The 23,067-nt window shown below is 36.3% G+C and overlaps 2 protein-coding genes and 2 pseudogenes across 5 annotated transcripts in view; 1 reads left to right on the top strand and 3 right to left on the bottom strand.

The window, feature by feature from the left end:
• WWP1 (WW domain containing E3 ubiquitin protein ligase 1) overlaps positions 1–22,506 on the top strand; it is a 140,593-nt gene extending 118,087 nt beyond the window's left edge. For 2 of the 3 annotated variants that reach the window (XM_050801226.1, XM_050801227.1), the window contains exon 25: positions 3,597–5,164. In XM_050801226.1, the coding sequence (XP_050657183.1) occupies positions 3,597–3,696 (100 nt within the window). In that variant the 3' untranslated portion in view covers positions 3,697–5,164. Of the gene's footprint in view, positions 1–3,596; positions 5,165–22,324 lie in introns of those variants that run through there. The other variant, XM_050801228.1, reaches the window with a different exon arrangement.
• RMDN1 (regulator of microtubule dynamics 1) overlaps positions 9,057–23,067 on the bottom strand; it is a 35,933-nt gene continuing 21,922 nt past the window's right edge. For both annotated transcript variants that reach the window (XM_050801238.1, XM_050801237.1), the window contains exons 5-10: positions 21,575–21,664; positions 16,960–17,015; positions 15,603–15,690; positions 14,000–14,030; positions 11,507–11,640; positions 9,057–11,048 (exon numbers count right to left, since the gene is read on the bottom strand). In XM_050801238.1, coding sequence (XP_050657195.1) covers positions 10,998–11,048; positions 11,507–11,640; positions 14,000–14,030; positions 15,603–15,690; positions 16,960–17,015; positions 21,575–21,664 — 450 coding nt within the window. In that variant the 3' untranslated portion in view covers positions 9,057–10,997. The remainder of the gene's footprint in view (positions 11,049–11,506; positions 11,641–13,999; positions 14,031–15,602; positions 15,691–16,959; positions 17,016–21,574; positions 21,665–23,067) is intronic.
• On the bottom strand, positions 18,433–18,826 carry LOC126961552 (protein N-terminal asparagine amidohydrolase-like; annotated as a pseudogene).
• LOC126961175 (protein N-terminal asparagine amidohydrolase-like) lies at positions 18,478–21,567 on the bottom strand (annotated as a pseudogene).

Raw genomic sequence — 23,067 nt, 5'->3', positions numbered from 1 at the left:
TCTGTTTTAACTTTTAAATATCAGTAGCTATAATTCATATAAATAAAATATGTTTTAACTTTTAAATATCAGTAGCTATAATTCATATAAATGAAAGCTCTTTGCAGTTGGAAATTTTTTTTTCCGAGACAGTCTTGCTGTGTTACCCAGATTAGAGTGCAGTGGCACAAACACAAGTCACTGCAGCCTCAACCTCCTGGGTTCAAACAATCTTCCCACCATAGCCTCCCCAGTAGCTGGGACCACCAGTGTACACCACTATGCCTGGCTAATTTTTTAATTTTTTGTAGGGACTAAGTTTTGCTATGTTTTCCCAGGTGGGTCTTAAACTCTGGGCTCAAGCCGTCCTCCTGCCTTGGCCTCTGAAAGTGCTGGGGTTATAGGCATGAGCCACCGCTCCCAGCCAAAGTTGACAATATTTTTAAGAGTGAAAAGGAGTCCTGTGACCAAAATTTGAAGACCTCTGCCTTCAATTAAAGTGGTAGATCCAATATCTACCACTTTTGAGTGATTTTTGAGTCAAGGGGAGAATTAAAATAGATTTCAAATTTTGTGAAGGGAAAGTAATTACCACCCACTGATTTCTGTTTTCTCAAAGTATAAGGAGAAGTCACTGGCTAAGAGTGAAGAAAGGAAAAACTTTTGAAGGAAAGAAGGAATTGGGAGAATTGTTAGAGAATAGGGAAGTATTGATTAGAGGAACACGGCTAAGATTGCTAGGCAAAATTGGATTGTTCACTTGGATTAGTAGTATATTTGAAATGACAACCGTCTACTTGAATGCATGATTTCCTCCCCCAGTAATTTTCAGCTGTTAAGTTGAAAGGAACAAGAAAGCAGAAGATTGAGTTCATCAGAATTTGAGTTTATGAGTTCAAAAGAGGGAGAAGCGTGAGATTTAAAAATATTTGTAGGCCGGGCAAGGTGGCTCACACCTGCAATCCCAACACTTTGGGAGGCTGAGGTGGGCAGATCCCAGGAGTTCGAGACCAACTTGGCCAACATGGTAAAACACCGTCTCTACTAAAAATACAAAACTTAGTCGGGCGTGGCTGTGCACGCCTGTAAACCCAGCCACTCGGGAGGTTGAGAGCAGGAGAATCAGTTGAACCCCAGAGACGGGGGTTGCAGTGAGCCAAGATTGCACCACTGCACTCCAGCCTGGGATACAGAGCTAGACTCTGTCTCAAAATAAATTAAATGAATATGTTGTAAATACTTTTACAAATACAAATAAAATGCAAATACATTATGATGTATAATGATGGACTATGATCTCTAATTATAGTGATGGGCTATAGGTAAAGAAAAAAGGGAGGACAAGAAGAGGTAGACAGGATAGTATGATGAGGCCAACAGGCTGGCATTTTAATTGAAATAAACTGGAAAGACATGGTAAGAGAACAGGATTTTTAAATTAGAAACTTCCTTTACTGGTGATGTCAGGGTTCAAAGTATAGCCTTGGGGTCAATAATTGAAGAAAGCAGAATCAATTTTAGCTTGTCTGTCTTACAAAAACAGCACAAAACATAATGGCCAATGTTTTAAAACAGAAGCCTCTTTTGGATGTTTTCAAGTAACCCACTTTCATGTTTTTCAACTCGGCATTTACTAAATATCTACTGTATGCGAAACAGATCAGCATTAAGAGAGTGCAGAGATGACTGCCCTCATGGATTTTAGAATCTAATGGGAGAAACCAGTCAGTCCTAATCCAGAGTAGATTAAAATAGATGCTAAAACAGAAATAAAAGGAGCTTATGAATAGGGAAATTGTATGTATAAGATGCTCAGAGGAAGTTGTAGCATTTGGACTGGTTCTTGATGAAAAGTGTATTCCAGATCATAGAGAGCAGGGTTACAGAAAGAGAAAGGCATGTGGCATGCTCGGGAGAGCGTGAAACAAGTTGACGGTAGAGAACAGAAGCTTCCTTTCCCCACCACAGCCCCCTCCCCACCCACAGCAACTCAAAAGCAGCAAAGGTTTTTGAAGAGTAGCATAAACTGGTATGTCATTTTAGCAAAAAGTAAAAAAGAAACAAAACAAATGGGCCCAAAGTTGAGTAGCAGGAAATTCTCTGATGATCCAGATAAGAGATGATGGGGAAGCATATACAGAGGGATGTAGTGGCAGTAGAAATGATCAGGAGGAGCCTGGGCAATGTGACAAAACTCCGTCTCTACAAAAAATATACAAGTTAGCTGGCCATGGTGGCATGCACCTGTACTTCCAGCCACTCCAGGGGCTGAGGTGGGAGGAGGGAGGATTGCTTGAGCCTGGGAGGTCGAGGTTGCAGTGAGCCGAGACAGTGTCACTGCACCCTAGCCTAGGCAACACAGCCAGACCCTGTCTCCAAATAAATACATAATCAGGAGAAAAAATGGAATATTTGGTAGATAGAATGACAGAATTTGGCAAAGACTATATGTGAAAGATGTAAGAGAACAGAAAGTGAATGGTTGTCTTATATAGGAAGTATTGAAAAATAATATTTTTTTGACCTTGTTATCATACTCTACCTTGAAGTATAGTTTAAAGGGGAAGGCAGTAGATGGTCTGCTTAGTTGCTGCTATTAATATCTTTAACTTCTTTTAAAATACAAAGAATACAGTCTTAAAACAGCACTGTTTTAATTAGATGCCTTGTTTCAAAGGCTCTTTCCTAACTCTAACATGGGAGGATCAAGGGCACATGGAAAGTGGTGGGAATGGTAAGAGGGTACCTGGATTATCTCTAGAAAGCTTCTGCATGGGAAAATGAAGGTACAGAAGCGTTCTGACTTACTCAGAGCTATCTCACTAGTCACTGCTACTGTGGGGACCAAAACCCTGAACACCCGAATCCTAATCTAGCTACTCAGTGCTGTACCTTACAAAATGAAATGTGATTTCACCTTTGTAAACTGAAAAATAATACATTGTTATTTTAAGCATTTTTTAGTATTTTAACATTTTTCATCAGTTAATCCCAGAATGGAATTATTTGAGTATGACAAGGCTAAAAAAGTATCATTTTAGAAGAGTTTATATATGTGGTTAGATTATTTGAAAAGACAGATGTATATATTTGTTCACTGACTGTCTCCACCCCAGAATGTAAATTCCATGAAGACAGGGATTTTCGTTTTCTTCACTGTATCACTAGCTTATCGGTTATGTCAAAAAATCTCAGTAAATGACTGATGAATGAGTGACTGAGTGGATGAAAGAAATGGACTCTTATCCTAAGAGAAATTAGGAGGACTCATGACACACGTAACAGGAATAATAAAAAGAAAATTGATTTTTTTTTAAAAAATTGTCTTTATCCAAATTTGCTACACTTATTATTTGTAATTCCATTTTCCTCTCGGAGATGTTAAAATAGTTTTTATATGTAAGTCTTAAATTTGGATTACTCTAAGAAATTTAGAAATGTTAATATACCAATTAAGTAATATTCTAGTAGTAAATTGTTAGAATAATTCTGGCAAAATTTTTACATATATAGTATATATTCATATATCCATTCAGCTTTTCTATGTGCTTTGAAAAATATTGTATTTTTTTTTCATTTTATTGAAAACATCTGATTTTGTTTTTGTTTCTGTTCAGTTTTAATCGCTTGGATCTACCACCATATAAGAGTTATGAACAACTAAAGGAAAAACTTCTTTTTGCAATAGAAGAGACAGAGGGATTTGGACAAGAATGAATGTGGCTTCTTATTTTGGAGGAGCTCTTGCATTTAAATACCCCAGCCAAGAAAAATTGCACAGATAGTGTATATAAGCTGTTCATTCTGTACAGTGAATTTTCCGAACCTCTCAAAGTATGTTTTCCGTTCTTCCACAGAAATATGCAAAACAGTTCATCCTTTTCTACTTTATTTATTGTTCCCTTGAAATGACTGACCAGGAAAAACATCATCCTTAAATTTTGAAGCAAGTGAGAGACTTTATTAAAAATACATATATATCTATAAAAGCATATATGATAGTGGCTCTAGTTTTATAGAGCTCCAAGTGTATGAAACATGACAGCCGTTCATTCATAAAGATCTGGATTTGCTTTACCTTGTTAATATTATCTAGGGGAAAAAGTACAAAGTGCTCCATGTTCTTCTCTCCCTTATGTAACATCTCCTGAGGGTGTTTAGTTGCATGGCTGTTCAGGAAGGTATTAAGGGCTTAGGCCAAATCTTACTTTGAGTATGTTAAAAAAAAAAAAAAAAAAAAATGCTGCTGGCTTTTCTGAAGACAGGTGCTTGAAACCTGTCAGTTTGTTTTAAATAAATACAATAGTTGAAAATTTTTCTCTCTGTTACATCAGTAATATTGTCAAAGTAATGGATAAAACCATAACTTACACATGCAAGTCATATACTAGATCTGATACTATTTAGTTTATCGAAATTGGAAAGATTCATTGAGCAGCATAGAAGTTTGTTTACATGTTGAGATGCTAGGTATTTGTGGAATTAAAAAGAATCAGGCACTTTTATACTTTGTTTTTAAATCTGTGATGTTTTTCAAATTTAATTCATAATAAATTGATGCAGTTTCATACTTAGGAACATACAAAAGGTAATGTGAACTCTGCCACTTTTTTTGTGTTCAAAGTTTTGGATTTTATGAAGCCAGATGGATTGAAGAGTTACATAAGCATTTGAATGCTCTAATATGAGGCTAATGATTTTCTGTTAGTATTTGACTATCTTCATTCCTCTCAAATTCGTAACAGTTCTATTTATCTGAATTAAATAAGCATATAAAAATCTTTTGAGTCTCCCCCTTTTTACACAGATAATTATTTTTGTCATAAGTAACACTTTTTAATTGTTTTTCATCATAAGGCCTTTGCTGAACTACAAAAATGTGTAACAAATTAAAATCTGATGTGAATGATATTAATGCTACTTTTAGCAAACTGGGCTTCCTAATACAAAATTTTAAATTTCCATTTGTATCATGCTTTTAATATGCACTGTAAATTTCATCAACTTAAACATTTTTTATAGCCATGGAACTGACTTCTTAAAATATGTTGCCTATAAATATTTCACTGCTAAGTACATACAGAAAAACAGTAATTATTGTTTTGCCAAAATTTTATTTTTCTACATACTGAGAGTGTGTTCTGCATTTTATTCAGAAATCACAGTAAAGACGAAAGAAAGGCAGTGATCTGCTTGGCTGAATAGACTCCTTTTCCAAATCCTAATTATGAACACTCTGGTTATTTTCAAGCCTAAAGAATTTTTTAAAAATTCTAATGTATGTGACAGGTTATGTGATAGACGGTAACTGGTCTTCAAAAAGGACTGCCTTAATTATACCATAAGAGTTAAGTATTAGAATTACAAATGGTACCACTGCTGTATACATTTTGCTATGACACAAGTTATTGAATATCATTCATTGGAGGTATGATTTAGCAGATTTGACTAAAGAAGGTGGCTTTCCAGTTCGTTTTCAGGGTGCTGGTCTCCCTCCTCAAGTAAGAAATTACGATGCACCAGGTGAGGCTACACAGAACCCTACAAGAGACCAAACCAGCTTTGTTTTGGAGAATTCATCAGGGTCTTCCACTTTTCACACCCAGTTATAGATATCCAAGACCTACAGGCAGAGCTGTCTTGATTTATCTACCCAGTAGCAGTCGGAAAAATTGTAGAAATATGGTCCCTCACTCACCTTCTCCCCTTCTTCCCTTCCCAGCTGGACCAACCAGAAGAAATTAGGGAGTGCAAGACTCTCTGTGCAGTTCATGAGGAAACAGACAAAAGGGAGGCTCAGAGACAGGTTTATACTGCTATTTCATTTTGGTGACTCACCCGCCCCCACCACCAGTAAATAGTCCAGGGAATAGATCACAGACCCAATACAATTGTGTCTATTAGATCAGTTTAGCTATTTGTCTTCCAGGGAAAGCAGCTTACCAGTGTTTGGGGTTCCCCCCCTCACCCCCATACTTCCCAAGTAGTTGAAAATGAAAAGGTTAACAAAACCTTTCCCCCTGATGATTTCTGTTAACTACCTACCTCTTCCTACCCTGACAACTAAATAGGATGTATTGCCAGGCAACTTTGCTTCCGGTAAGTATGACCCCTAGGACTGGTAAGTTGCATCTGGACTGGGAAATCTCCAGATACATGATAGAAAGCCACAGCTTTGGACATACTTGAGTGGAAAAGTCTTGTAACTGCATGTCCTTTAAGGAGGACCCTGAGCTGTCACCTGGGGAGATACCGTTGCATTGCTGTTAGAATATTGTCTTCTGAAAAGGAGGTTCAAAATTGTCCTGCTGGTGAGCTGTGGTTCCTGTCCTAGAGCCTTCTGAGTAAATTGGTGCCAAATATAGCCTGTTGTAGACTTGTTAAGTCTGAATGTTTGGTTGAACCTAAGAAGATTGGTGGATGATGCAGAAGTAAAAATCTTCCTTTGTTGAAATACGCAAATAAAAGTTGTCCTGTAACACTTACTTGGCCTTAAAAGCCAAGCTTTAGGTCAACTGGGGATTTGATCTAAGTCCAAAAGTGGTATCTCCTAAATTCCAAAATTTCTCTCCTCAATTCTCAATCAAGAACAAAATCAGAGGTAATAGTAGTTGTATTTATAGGTATTCATGGCAAATCCTTTACATAAATTATTCTTTTAATCCTTACAATTCCATGAAATTGGTGGGGGTTGCCTTTAACGATGCTTTTTTTTATAGATGAGGAAAGTGAGTATGAGAGAAGACATTTTTACAACATCCACAGCTAGTACACAGCCCGTGATTAAAAACTCAGTTGAGATAACTTGGCCATCAAGAAATTGAGGACTTTTACATTCTTATAGGATCATGGCCACTTTCCAAAATCAGTATTCTACTCACATCCTCAAAAGGAAGGAAGGAAACATCTATAAAGGAGAGAGATAGCCTGTGTATGTAATACGCTTAGAAGACAGAGTACTACCAACTTCTATATACATGTATATGGGGAAATAAGCATCTCAGTCCAGCAGTCAGCTCTGGAATCCACACAAGAACAGAATCAGGTGGGGGCTGCAGGGGAAGGAGTAAGGGATTCCTGGGGTTCCTTCTCAGTAGTGGGTCTCATCCTTAGTAGGGAAACATCAAGAACCAATGTGACATGTGGGGAATCAGGCTCCTGGGAAGTCAAGTGGAAGCGACTTAGTGCACAGAATTAGAATCTTGGGAAGGCACCATGTCTTGCAGAAGAAACCTAACCCTCAGAGAGTAAAGGGGAAAAATGAAGATAAGGACCCAATAGCCACACTCCTGGACATGTATCCCAGAGAGAGAGAATTTATGTAGACATAAAAACCGGCATATAATGCTCATAGCAGATTTGTAACAGCCCCAAATCAGGAATAACCTAAATGCCCCTCAGCATATTATTGATATGGTATGCCCGTACAATTAAATACTAATCAACTCTAAAAAGGAACAAACTATTGATAGAACTTAGGTCTCAAGGGAATTATGCTGAGTGGAAAAAAAAGTGTCACAGGGTCTCACTGTATGATTCCATTTGTATAACACTGTTGAAATAAAATTATGAAGAACAGATTAGTGCTTGTCAGAGCTAGGGATGGGTGGGGGAGAGGAGGTGGATGGCGTGACTATAAAGGGACAGCACTAGGGATCTTTGCGATGATGGAACAGGTCTGTATCTTGATTATGGTGGCAGTTACCAAAAATCTACATGTGATAGAACTGCATACAACTATACACACAAGAGCATTTAAAAGTGGTAAAATCTAAATAAGGTCTGTGGTCTGTACCAATGTCAGTTTCTGGGTTTTGCTATTGTACTTTAGGTTATATGAGATGTTAGCACTGGGACAGGCTGAGAGACGGGTACACAGGACCTTTTTTTTTTTTTTTTTTTTTTTTTTTTAGTGTGTGAATCTATAATTATTTGAAAGTAAAAATATTTTTTAAAGTTCTAATAAGGAATCAGGAGGTAAAACCGCACTCCATAAAAAGCTTTATTACTGAATGATACCTGATCTCACAAAAAACAACTTAGCAGAAAGTATTCTTGAACTAACCCAGACCCTTTCCTCCCATTTGATGACTTAGTATTGCTGGTAACTCAACATAAAATTACATCCCTAGGGAAAAAAATAAAATCACTAAAGAGAAAACTGAAAATGAGAAAAAAGTAAATTTTAACACAATATGCTAATATGAATTAAATTATTAGATATTTAAAAAATCCAAAATAGCAACTTAAAAACTCAGAACTGGACAAACAAAATGCAGATGTGAATGACTGGCTAAAATCAGGAAAAACATTCAGAGAAAAAGACAAACATATCAGACATGAAGGCAATTATAAAGTATCTAAGGAAGAAGAGATACAACCAAAAGTAAAATAAGAGATATGGAAGATATAAATGAAAAGAGCCAAGAAAATGAAACAAAAAGGCTAAAAGAAAAATCAGTAAGTGATAAATATGAAAGTCAGGCAAAGATCTAATAGAACTAATTTGAGTCCTGGAAATAAGCTGGAACAGCGGTTCTCAAGGTGTGGTCAATTAGGCCAATCTGGAATGTGACAGAATCTATGACAAACGGACTGGCCTATTCAAAAAGTCAATGTTGCAAGAAGAAAAAAATGGGGAACTGTTCTAGATTGAAAGATAAGCAACAAATCAAATGCAATTTGGATCCTGATTTTAAGAAGCATGAGACATCTTGGGGACATTTGAGAAATTTTGAATATGGGTAGATACTAGATGATGTTAGAGCATTGTTAACTTTTCCAGTTGTGATAATGGTTTTGTGTTTGTTTAGGAAGATGTCTTTATTCTGAGAAAATGCATGCTGACACATTTAGGGGTGAACTATTATGATGCTTGCAATTAATTTCAAAAGGTTTAGAAATGTATGTGTTTGTACACACACAGACATACATATAAATACAGTTTGAACATCCCTGAATCCAAAAATCTTAAACATGAAATTTGTGCTCCATAATTCAAAGCTTTCTGAGTGCCAAAATGATGATACAAGTAGAAAATTCCACATCTGACCTCATGTAACAGGTCACAGTCAAAATGCAGGTGCACAACACAGTTTATTCGGTTTCCCTAAAGGAAAAAACCCATTTTAAAAAGCCATCCAGCAGAATGCCACCACATCCCTAGAAAGACCCACTTCTGGCCCTTCAGCTGCTTCTGTTTCTCCTCACCTACAAAAATAAAATACAGTATACAATAACCTTTTAAAATACAGCATCATAAGCGGGAGACTGAAAGCCTGCCATTGTTTGTTGCTGCCGTTAACCAGCTGATAAAGGTTTCTGGTGATGCTACTGTTGCCTAGCTACCCTGACCACATTATTTTTTCACTGTATCAATGGTATGTCTTTTTTTTTTTTTTGCCATCTTTGTTCCTATGCGAATTATGTCATTTTTTTTACTGTTAAGTAGTTATGCATGAATAAGTATAGTAACTGCTTATTGGTAGCATATAAATTCAGTCAGGAATGATGGTGACATCAAACCACAAATTGACCACATGAGTGGCTGAGATGACACCTTTGCTTTCTGATGGTTCAATGTATGCAAACTTTGTCTCAATGCACAAAATTATTTTTAAAGTATTATATAAAGTTACCTTCAGGCTATGTGCATAAGGTATATATGAAACAAGTGAATTTTGTGTTTAGACTTGGATCCCATCTCCAAGATGTCTTATTGTGTGTATGGAGATATTCCAAAATTTGAAAAAAATCCCAAATCCAAAATGCTGCTTCTAGTCACAAGTATTTCAGATAAGAGATACACAACCTATATAGCAGAATCGTTGAATCTGAGATGGGTGTACAAAGATCACTACTTTCGGTCTTCCTTTTTGTTTGAAAATGTACATGATAAGCATATCCATACAGTTCATTGTAACATTACAATTTCCAAATCCTTTGGGGAAAATCCACCTACACACAGTCTCTCTTTATCCAAGTGGATTCAAGATGATATTCCTTTTTACAAAACTTAAAAAGATTTTGCAGTGGTGGCACTCCAGCCTCAAGTGAGTAGCATAGTCCTGCCTATTTAAAAACATCTTAGTATTCCATTTCACTCTTAAGTTTTGTGTTCCTTCCATTCCATTAGGGAATAGAGCTTTGTGTCTGATAAATTCAGTCTACCATGAGACTATACACCACATTTAGAGGAAACTGGCCAGGCGTGGTGGCTCACACCTGTAATCCCCACACTTTGGGAGGCCGAGGTGGGCAGATCACTTGGGGCCAGGAGTTTGAGACCAGCCTAGCCAACCTGGTAAAACCCCATCTCTACCAAAAATATAAAAGCCGGGTGTGGTGGTACAACCCTGTAATCCCAGCCACTCAGGAGGTTAAGGCAGGAGAATCACTTGAACCAGGGAGGCGGAGGCTGCAGTGGGCCAAGATTGTGCCACTGCATGCCAGCCTGGATGACCGAGTGAGACTCTGTCTCAAAAAAATAAAAAAGGAAACCACTCAATTTTTAGTCGTCTCCTGACTTAATTCTTTCCTTATACAGGTTAGCTCCAAGATACATCATTTAACTACTTTATGTCAGGAAACCACAAAATCCTAACCTCTTTCACCACACCTTCTCTGCAAAGATCTCAACTTAGAATCAATCCAACTTGAAAATCCATCCCCCTGTATATCCCCTATAGATCCATTTCCCCTCCTCTACAAAGCTTTCTTTGCTTGATCTCCCATCCCAATGTGATCAATCCTTAGAAATCTCATACCATTTTGCATTGCTGGTATCCAGGATGCAAAATAATCTTTGCCTGAGCCATGGAGATTTATTTCTACCACTCTTACGGCAATTATTTATTTTACTTTATTATTTGTGAAGAAGCCTAGAATTTTTTATATTTACACTGTTAAATGGTCACAACATTTTAAAAGCCGTAGAACAGTTATAGGTCATATATTTTTATAATTAAATGAAAAGGCAATGTTTATTAGCTGTTTCACACATCGTCTCTGAAAAGTTCTCAGTTCTTCTCACTGAAACTTGTAAGCAACTGAGCAGCTTCTGTCTGTATCTAAAATGGAAAAATATATGTTATAAGTAAACAGGAGAGCTAAGAGACTAACTTGTGAAATTTAAGTTTATAAAGTGGGGTTTCTAAGAGTTTCCAAACACCAGATAGGACATTATAACAACAAAATTTCTTGACAGTGACCTGATGAGACTCTCAGCTCTTCCACTTTAGTACACATCCCTTGACTTTTATGTTTTAGAAATCTTAACTCCATCTGCCATGTGTGTCAAAACAGGAATAATTCTGCATTGTAGCAGGCAACCCCTAACATCTCTTTGGTGACAGTAACTAAACATTTCCTATATAGAAATATAAATGTCAATGAATTTACACTTGAAATGAACACACCTGTTTTCAACAATATTATGCATTTAGAAAATTATGCTTTTAAAGTTCTTAATTCACCATTTAATAGTGCCTCAAAACATTTCTGCCTTACTTTATGGGAGATGTTTTACCTGTTTATCCTCCTCTGTGTGTGCTGGATAGTCCTTGGCTTTCATTAGCCAGAAAGCAGCAAGCTTTTTGTTGTGTAGTTTCAAGTATGTCTTTCCTAAAAGAAGTAAGTTTTTGCTGTAGAAGTTTGGATCCACTGCACATAGGAAAGAAAAAATGATCTCAGATGAAATAGTGTTGCTTTTATTTTTAAAGGTTTGATTTTGAGGTCTAAATTTCAATAAATTGGGTCAATAAGTGATTAGACTAATGGAAATTCTCTTTTGTTCAACTGTTTATATCTCAAACAAATATTTGTAAAATAATAATTACCATTTAATGAACATCTACAAATGTGCTAGGCACTGTATTATACACATTTCTGATTTTCACAACTTTGCAAGTGGGTATCTCCATTTTATAGATGAGAAGCTGAAGCTCCTGATAGAATGTACGCTATTTGAGGACAGTGATACTCTTTTTAATCTCTTTAGTTCCCTATGGTACCCCAAGTGCCTACAACAGTGTGTGAAACAACATACATTCAGTGTACATCTGCTGAATAAGTGAATGAAATAATGATGATGACATATATATATTTGATCAACATTTACTGGATGTCAGCTATACTTAAGCATAGAGGATGAAACAAAAGCTCTGCTTTTTTCAACTTTATAACGAAAAGGAGAAAGAAACATGAATACAACTAAATGTAATATAAAAATGAAGGGAATGCTTTGCTAGATATACAAACTTTGAAATGGTATGAGAAACCAAAAAAAAAAAAAAGTGGTGAACATTCTTGGCTGAGAGAAAAGCATAAAGCCTATGAATGAAAGCATAGAATTATCTCACCAACTTAATTCTCCACAAAGTTTCCTAACAATCTGAGATCCTCTGTATTCAAAGCATACTTTTTCCTGTATACAATTAATGATTAATTCCATGTGCTCCTTAGCCAAAATTGTTTTACTTCTTTTATTTGAGCAGATTTGTGTGATGCCATGTTGATATACTTAAGTTGTCCTGTGGTTAAATATATTCTTAAATTCATTCATCCAATCATTCATCTATTTACTCGGTCATTGAACAAATTTGCCAAGCATTGTGCCAAGTAATGAGTGTGCAATTGTGAGCCAGAAAAGACAAAGTCCCCGTCTTCTCTGAATGTACAATCTTAGACATGTAAGTGTTATAGTATTGAGTGATAAGTGTCACTGGAGAAACAAAAGATACTAAGGGCATCGGAGGAGCTTCTGAACTGAATATGGACCAGAAAGAAATAAGGTAAGGTCACTGAAGAATGACTGAAGTTACCACACATTTATTTTAGCTCCATGAGGGAAGAACCATGTTTTTCTCAACACACCCAACCCTTAAGTCTCTAAGTCCTATATTTTTACTTTGTAATTAACTTTTAAATCTCTTTTTAAAAAAAAGTCATTCCTAGATTCATATTTATGGTATGTGAAACAGTATGATCATGAAAGGGTATTAGTAGAAGGTAATAATGTAAGTCAGAATTGATAAATTACAGAGATAAAACATTCAGATAAAATTCTGTAGAAAACTATTATCATGAAATGAACAAGTCTATTATGTGTGGGATCTCAAATTTAATAAACATGGGATCTTCTTAATTTTCTCCTGATTAAGTTTTATAGAATATATTTCAATGGTTTTTATGGTCTATTTGGTAACATATGCTTATGTCTCTTATCTCCCCCACTTAGTGTATGAATATTAAAAAGGATAAATTTAGGATGGCCTGGTGACAGTTTCATAGGACTAGTCACTTTTCAAAACAAACATGACCTGAAACTCTTTATCACAATATCTTCAAGAGAACTAACCTGGCTGAATAGCAGAATTCCCATTTAAATGCCTCTAATGAGATATATATATATACACACACATATATATATATATTTTTCCCCCCAGACAGGTGTCACTCTGTGGCCCAGGCTGTAGTGCAGTGGTGCAATCACAGCTCATTGTAGCCTGGAACCCCTGGGCTCAAGTGACCTTCCTGCCTCAGCCTTCTGAGTAGCTGGGACTACAGGTGTGTGCTGCCACACCTGGCTAATTTTTATTTTTATTTTTTGGTAGAGATGAGGTGTCACTATGTTGCCCAGGCTGGTCTCAAACTCTTGGGTTCAAGTGATCCTCCTGCCTCGGCTTCCCAAAGTGCTGGGATTACAAGTGTGAGCCACCACATCTGGCCAATATGTGCAGTCTTGAATAAGATAATTACCATGTCAGAGACTCCTCTCAAAAAGGAAGGCTGAATTACATCAAATGATGAACATTCCAGAACTGTAGCTCAAGTTCAGTAGCAGCCTATTTCTCATTCAGGTGATCTTTACTGAATAAAGACTTTAAAAATTGTTTTATAATATCTAGCACAAAAATAAGCATAGCAGAATAACTTTGCTTTAGAAATTGCTATTATAGTATATATATACAGCATTCATACAATTGTACTGTATTAATATGTGTAATCAAAAATACCTTACCTTGTTCTGCCCTGTGAAAGTAGCCTAAGGCCTGTCAAAAACACAAAGAGCCCAAACATAAAAAAGATTAAAACAGACAATATTAAAAAAGCATTGTCTCAAAGACCTATTCCTATATTAAAGTCAGGAAGTAAATCATCTTAAAATAATGGTCACTTCTTCAACAGTGAGAGTTAACACCCAAACTGAACGTAACACTTAAATCATCATTAAGATTACAATATATAGACTACTTCTGGTAATAACTCGGTTGCTGTTTAGAACTTGTACCAAACTAACAATGTGCAGAAAGGAAAGAACATTATCACGTGTAACTCAGCTATTTTGACAGTTCTCTTAAATAAGAACTAGTGATTTCTAGTAAAAATGAAATATAATCAAAAGCTGAATTGATTCAGGTTGTACTAGTGAATTTTTAAGAGTCCATTATTATTGAAATTCCTACATACAATGTTATTGTGGGTCTGAAACACTTTTTGTCCTACTTAAGCTACTGTTTTTGTAATGCATTCTCTAATGACATTTGATTTCTTAGAAACATAACTAATTTGATAAAGTAGAGCTGACTATATTTTTTGTCCTTAAAATGATTTTTTTTTTTTTAAGATAGGGTCTCACTCTGTTGCCCAGGCTGGAATGCTATGGCACAATCACTGTTTATTGCAGTCTTGGCCTCCAAGGCTCAAGATCCTTCTCCCACAGGCCACCACACCTGGCTAATTTTTGTATTGTTTTCCAGAGGTTTTGCCACGTTGCCCAGGCTGGCCTCAAACTCCTGGGCTCAACTGATCCACCAACCTCAGCCTCCCAAAGTGCTGGCATTACAGGCATGAGCCACTGTGCCCAGCAAATGGGCATGATTTTAACAATGCCATTATAAAATAATGTATTATAAAATAATGCCACCAAAGTGCATTATTTTAATAATATTTCTCAACTGTGTGTAAAGAATACAACTATTTTTCTACATCAATTTCTACACTATAGCTTCCAGAAGAAAGAAAAGTTCCTTGTTACAATGTAAGTAATATAAGTACAGCTTTCTCAATTGCCTGTTTTCTTACTCTGAAAAGCTTGTGATGAGTAAACCCAAAGTTTAACCAGAAATTCCTCTCAATTTTTATTTTTAACAAGAAAAACAAACTCCTTGAAAATATGACAGAATATGAAACTTTCATATGCTTTTTAAAATCAGAGTTATAATGAGTGTTCTTCTTTTATCAACTCAAGCATGTGCTTTACTTTTCTATTATTGTGTATAATACAGCTAAAACATGCTGGGTAACAGTTGCTGTATTTCTTGTTCTATTTTTGTGACTTCAATATGGTTTAGATTTCAAACAGAAAATGAAGGTAGATTTTAGCCACGAGCCATTTTAAATTACAGTATTCCAGAATTACCAGCCACTCACCTAACAGGGAAAAAGAAAACCGCTCACCAGTCATGAATAATAAGTTTTAAGCCTTGTGATAACATAGTTGAATTGGATCATTAGAAATTGCTCAAGTCCCTCACTGAATCAGAGCTCCACATGTGTGAACACTGGGGAATGGCGCTGTGGTTAATAAATCGGTACTAACTTAACAAAGGACATCATACTACCTTCTCATAGGTGGAACTCGGAGGAGTTGCAAACAGCATTTCAGCAATTCTTCTTTGATACCAAGGCATTTCAGCAAATGTATAGCACCTACAAGGAAATAATACAATTTTATACATTCAAATTGTACCTTCTTTTCGCTTAAAGATAACGAAGCATCTTAATACTATAAAAGGAATCTTGTACTGTATGTTTAAACAACTTGTGCTTTACATGATTATCAGGTAAACCAGAGATTGACATAGTGATCCGTTAGCTGGGATGTGTATTTTGTGATTAAATATAAATAGTAAGCAGTCATACTAATAACAGTAATATAATATGCATCTACCATTGAATGCATTGTGCCAGGTACTGGGCTGATTATTCTCTCACTTATTCTTTGTAACAATTATATATGAGATAGGATAATTTCCCCTATTTTTTTATAGAAGAAAAACTCAGAGAAGTTAAACCTTACTCAGGAAAAATGACAAAGCTAAACATCAAATGTATAAATAACAGCAACCGACAACTTAAATCCATTTTTAAAGGGGCAAAGCAAATGATTAACCTCCAAAGATCTTTACAACTTTCAGAAATAAGTAGGAAAGAAAGTGTTGGATCTTTGACTAGGATCTAAAGTCCTTAAGGCAGAAATTGCTATTTCATTTGGGTTTGCTTACTAGCATCTGACTTAGTGATTGCCCCTCAATTATCATTAATCCTCAGTGAGTGAGTGTTAGCTTAATATGTCCTTTATCCTGAAGAATATATTTCTCTTTTTAAAAAGAGTTTGACACCGGACAGTTTACACTGGTACCCTTCTTAGATGGCAGTAAATATTTAGCTCTGCAGACCATACTCAAAAGAGTGGCCCATCGATCTCAAAACAGACTGTTAAACCATCAAGTACAAAACACTTTGATAAAGCCTAATACCAGCACAATAATAATCTACAGTGGACATAAGATCACATAAAAATGGACAGATACTGAAAATCAGATTATATCATTCCTCAGATTAATCCAGACTATATCTGACACACGTTGAAGATACAAAGACCCTCTTGGGGCATTCTACTGTTTTACTATAGTTACATTAATCTAATTTCATTTAGCATGGTAAGTAAGAACAGTCTTTTCAGTCTGTACATGTTTCTAAATGACCTGAATAACAATGTTTAACAGGGTCATAATCAAATTTAGTATGTTCTAACAATACATATACGAGTGCTAGTTAATGGATTTAGCCCTCTAAACTCTGTCAGATAATATTTTAAAATATTTAATATCTTTTATATATGCAAAAGATATTTATACATACTACAAAATAATATCACACTAAATACTACTGAAATATTGAAATAAATTTTCTTACCAAATACCCATAAGGTGAATTGAAGTCGCATCTTTAGGGTTCAGTTCAATTGCTTTCTAACAAGAAATGAGAAAAATAAATTGTATTTATTTTCTAAACACCAATAAGTGCTTTACTGTGTTTGCTGAAGAAGCCATGATTTTTGTAAAAAAAAAAAAAAAAAAAAAGCAATCGTGTGTTTCAATTCTCCCATTATATTAATAATTAATAATCCTGATTATTTGATTAAATTCACTTCAAAACACTATTAATGACTTGTACTAAGGTTACTATTTTGTAAGGTTCAGACATTTATAGTGTCTATCAAGATGAGAAAAAACATGAAATACATAAATGAATTGATTTTGCAAATTAATAATCTATAGCTCTTAATGTTTCTTCCAGATTAAAGGAAAAATGAATAAAGAAGTACTTTCTTGGCAAACTGTAGATGAATACTGAATAAAAGTCATTATTTCCTAAAGAAGAACTAAAAATGCATTTTAGTTTTTTAGAAAAAATCTAGTTTTAGAAAGTCTCTTCTATGTAGAGTTTAGAAAGTCTTTTCTGTTTTTAGCAAGTCTCTTCTTGTATGCAGATTTTGTTCAACTTCCCCATCTGTACTTACCAAGGAAAAATAAACAGTTTATAGAACAACTATGTGCAATGTCAAATATGTTGAATCTCCCGAATTTCTATTTACTATGTGAATTAGTGTGAAGCATAAACTACAGAATACCTTTAAAGAAACTGTTCCTCCTTTTCTCCATTATTTTGTTGAAAACCACTAAAGAAATCTTACAGATTAATGTTGATCATATTAAAAGGACTTTTTTTGAAAAAATTAAGATTTCCTAGTTTATGCTTTTCTATAAACCCACATTTTTGCTTTCAGTTTAGTAATGTGTGAGGTACACATTTTCAAAATTTGTAATGGTTAAGAGCATGGTCTCTGAAGCCAGACTGACATGATTCAAGTCACAGCTTAATGACCCTGAACTGGCTGCAACATCTACATTGTTACCACGACTGAGTTTTTTCTTTTTTATAGAAAAGTCGTATACTCACTTAACTCATAAGGTTGTGGTAAAAAATAAAAATATTTTAACATGTTTATATGCAACTTATACTCTAAGCAACCTTTCCCAATTGGAATTCCACTAAAAATTAAGCCCTTCAAAAAACTGTGTAAGTAAGTATTTTTTCCATTTCCTAAGAATGATACAGAGATACTGTAGTCCCATTCTAGATGCATAGGAAGGAAGTCAATTCATCACAATGGATGCCTGGGGGGATCAGGGTTTAATTTTCCTTTTTTTTTGCCTTTGCCAAAATAAGGTCTTATTTTGAAAGTTACTTGAAAAACACTGAGGAAAGAAGGAGAAGACCTAAGACCCAACGGATATAAGTTTCCAAATTTGTATTCCTGACAGCCCCACCAATGGTCTGTCTCTGTCAAGCCCAGAAGGTGATTTCTTTGGTAATTCCTATTTTTTAGCTTCCTGGAGGAGAGATCTTTTCCCATAAGCCATCTTCTTCTTTTTTTTTTTTTTTTTGTAGAGTAGGGCTTTATTTCCAGGAAACTGTGTGTTAGTTGGAGCAGTATTTTTTTAAAAACCATCAAGGTAGATCTAGTATGTTCAACAAAGTGGGACGGCTCGGCCAGACACGAAGTGGAAAGATTCTCTAGTATTTGCTTGTCATCCTGCTGCAAGCAGAAATCCACATGTGGAAATGGCATCCAGGAGTACAGTCCTTTACGAAGTTGTTCTGTCTTTGCATCGTAAATGCGAATCATTGGTCCTCCTGCTAAAACTCATGCGGCGTGCAGCTGCTCCTCCAGACCTCGATCTTGAAAGGAGGCTCTGTAGGCCGGGCACAGTGGCTTACACCTGTAATCCCAGCACTTTGGGAGGCTGAGGCAGGCAGATCACTTGAGGTCAGGAGTTTGAGAACCAGCCTGGCCAACATGGTGAAACCCTGTCTCTACTAAAAATACAAAAATTAGCTGGGCATCGCAGCAGGCGCCTGTAATCCCAGCTACTCGGGAGGCTGAGGCAGGACAATCACTTGAACTCTGGAAGTGGAGGCTGCAGTAAGCCAAGATCACACCACTGCACTCCAGTCTGGCCAACAGAGGAGACTCTATCCCAAGCAAAAAATAAAAGAAAGGAGGCTCTGTAAATCTCTGCAGTCTCAAGTTGACAGCAATGCCATGTATTATTAGAAAGTGGTATTCATTTTCTTCCCGATCATTTAATTCCGTCACACATAATCATAATACCACTAAGTGAATGTCATCTTCTTTCCTGTCAGATTCACTAAGAAGTTAATGAATGAGTTTTTGTGACAACTGCCTCCCACATCACTGAAGCCTCCCACGAGGTATACTTCCAGCCTTCCACATTGAGCGTGGTCGGAAAAGGATTTTATGGAGTTCATGACCAAGGGGACCTCAGCTTTGGTGTCAGTTCCATCACAATGTGTCAAGCAGGTGGCCCCGTTACCTGTGTGCCACATGACCACAATGTGACAAGTAGTGGCATTATCAGAACCCAGAATGGAGATGGAGCCATCCTTTGGGGAGGTCACTGCGAGCTCTCTTTGCTGAACATACAGAAGGCCCTAGGGTCCCACTTGTTGAACAGACTGACCTCTGAGATGTCTGGCTCTTTCCTCCAGAGGCAGGTGGGCTCGGACGAGGTCCCTCGCGAACTGCAGCAGCCACACTTGCCGCCCCTCAACAAGCAGTGGCATTGCGGAGGCAGCCGCCCAGGCCAGGGTTTAATTTTCTTATGGAAAGCGTTGAGAGGGGGTACTTTCAAGCAAACTCTTTCATAATCAATCTTTCCTGCCATTGGTCTTTCAAAAAGAATCCAAAGATGGTAATTCCTTGCCACTTTGGATATATAATGGAATTTGAAATGTAAGTAGTATAAATGATCCTTTTAATATGTAAATACTAAATACTGCCATTTAAAATATATTTAAACATGCACATTTGAAAGCTTATATAAAACACTTTTTCTTTTATAATCTATGACCTTCACTGTTTTGTTAAAAAAAGAGAAAAGCATACATTTGTATTTTTTCTACAGTTCTTCATTATTCACTTTGGAAGTTACGTCATGTATTTCTATATCCTGAGACACAGAGAAATTAAGTGATCTATCTAATGCCACTGAGAAAAGTACTGTATTTCCCTAAATCTAAAATATCAAAAATGACACACCATTAGTTTATGTGCCACTAAGAAAGAAAATATCACTGCCAACTACAATGTAAGGTTCCAGTGATTACATCATGTAATCTCATTTCAAGAATTTTAAACTGTGAAACAGGTAAAGTGTTACATTATAAAATGTCAGTTATTAGGTATATATTACTATCCATACCTGAACAAGAAAAGCTAGGTCTCTTGACTCCCAGTCATTCTTTTTCACTAGTTGTTATATAAACTAGGAATTGACACTAAACCATAAAATTCTGAAAAACTATTTAAATAGCAAATTCAGCACTATTCCTATGTATGTTTCCATCACTTTTCCTTCCTATAATCTCAAAAGAGCAATAAATATGCTGGTTTTTTGTGGGTTTTTTTTTTTTTTTTTTGAGACAATGAAGTTCATACACGTTAAGAAATATACGGACTCCTATGCAATTCTTAGCACCTAATAGCTAACTATAAACTTTAGGGGAAAATATTTTTAATAAAACACGCATACAATACACACACAGATATCAATCTTAAATAGAATTATTACTACAAGGAGTGGTATGTCAATTGTGTTAAAGACTGTTACACTGGACCACACTTTCCATATTCAGGAACTTGTGTCACTGGTCCCCTCCCACAGAAACTGGGCTTGCCCTTGTGACTTGTTTAGATTAATAGGATATTACCAAGTATGATGCAAACAGAGGCTTGCTAAAAGTTTGCACACTGGATCTTTTCCCATGGAACACTCATTCTTGGAAGCCAACTACCATGCTATAATGAAGGCTGAGCTAGACAACTAAGTGATTAAAAAAAACAAGTGAGGAGAAACTCTCATAGGTGATAGGCCATCTTGGACACTGTAGTCTCAGCTGAGGGCCCAGGTGAATGCAGCTGTCTAAATGACCTCAGCTATACTAAGCGATGTGGAAATGCCACTGAGCTCAGTTAACCCACAGAATTGCAAGAAATAACAAACTTGGCTGGGCGCAGTGGCTCACACCTGTAATACCAGCACTCTGAAAGGCCGAGGCAGGTGGATCACCTGAGGTCAGGAGTTCGAGACCAGCCTGGCCAAAATGGTGAAACCCTGCCTCTACTAAAAACACAAAAATTAGCCAGATGTGGTAGTGTCCGCTTATAATCCCAGCTACTCAGGAGGCTGAGGCAGGAGAATTGCTTGAACCCAGGAGGCGGAGGTTGTAGTGAGTCGAGATAGCGCCACTGCACTCCAGCCTGGATGACAAGAGCAAAACTACGTCTCAAAAAAAAAAAAAAAAAGAGAAATAACAAACTGTCATGGCTCTACTCCACTGTTATCATAGGTGGTTTGAAATACAGCAATAGATAATGAAAACAAAAACCTATTCAGAAAAATTTGACTTTTAAAATTCATGAATTTGAATAATTCATCAGTACCTCAAAATGCTCCTTGATAATATACGCATTTGCAATTTTAGCCTTGATGCCTTCATAATCTCCAACATCACTAAGGCAGATTGCATACCACTGAAAATTAAAGAAAAGTGTAAGAACAATAATATTCTTAATATTCCATTCAATACAAGGTAAAACTGTATAATATTTATTCTTCAAGTCATTTTCATCCAACAAAAAGTCATCGAGCACAAAAACTGTATTAAATGTAATGGAATACATAAAGAAAAGTGGACATGGCCCTCTAGAAACTCAGGAATAGGGTTGGGCGCAGTGGCTCACGCCTGTAACAGTACTTTGGGAGGCTGAGGTGAGTGGATCACCTGAGGTCAGGAGGTTGAAATCCTGGCCAACATGGTGAAACCTCATCTCTACTAAAAATACAAAACTTAGCTGGGCATGGTAGCATGCACCTGTAATCCCAGCTACTTGGGAGGCTGAGGCAGAAGAATCACTTGAACCTGGGAGATGGAGGCTGCAGTGAGCCAAGATCACACCCCTGTACTCCAGCCTGGGCAACAGAGAGAGACTATGTCTAAAAACAAAACAAAACAAAACAAAACAACCTCAGGGATAGGACATGTTTATAGAGAACTATAACACAAGGTAGAAAGTGGTGAATTTTCCAAGAAAGTTACCAACACAATGAGATAATGGTTCATGTTTATGGTCTGAGTGTCAATTTAGAAGAATATGTAATTGAATGTTTTATTTTCTCATTCTCTTTTCTAGGAGTTCCATCTCCTCCCGTATTGCATTGTTATAGTAAGAACAGCCACATTGTCAACTGTGACCTTATCTCCACAGCCACAGTTGGACAGCAGACCCAAACTGAGACAACCTGAGTTTCTTTCCCAAGAAATGAATCTAAAATGGCCATGCTTCAAAAACCCAGGTGCTGTGGAAAGTCACAAGACTTAGGATAAGGAGAAAACAAACGTCTGCAATGAAAAAGATTTTCCGGTAACAGCAGAGTAGAGAAACAATTAATGAAGCCTCGGAGCAATCAAGCCAATTTTTTCCCAAGGTCCAACTTTACCCTGCCTTTGGGTTCTATGAAGTCCAACAATCCAGAAGGCTAATGATGACCTCGTCTCCCTGTACAATTTACTGAAAAACGTCGTCGTGAACCAACAAGAAATCCTGAGTTACATGTGCAAGTCATTCTAGGTCTCAGCTGTCTAGCTGTTATATTCCTACCTCTAAATAAAACAAATATAACGTGAGGAAAATGAGAAAATATTTGTGAAGCGCTTATACTAGTAAGAATATAGATATAGGTAATTCATGAAATTACTAAACTTCTGTTTAAAAATAAGCATTCACAAAAGTAATTTATCAAATACACATGAAGTTAGAGCAAATGTCTATGAAAACAAAGACTTCTTTTTGAAAAACATAAAACTAACTATCTTCCCTACTTCTTTAAAATAGAGAAATTATCCTTAAGAGATAAGATTGAATAAAAATAAAAA

This window comes from Macaca thibetana, chromosome 8, assembly GCF_024542745.1.
Source record: "Macaca thibetana thibetana isolate TM-01 chromosome 8, ASM2454274v1, whole genome shotgun sequence".
Lineage (NCBI taxonomy): Eukaryota > Metazoa > Chordata > Mammalia > Primates > Cercopithecidae > Macaca > Macaca thibetana.
The sequence above is the reverse complement of the archived record's forward strand: the minus strand, read 5'-3'. Positions and strand labels throughout refer to the sequence as shown.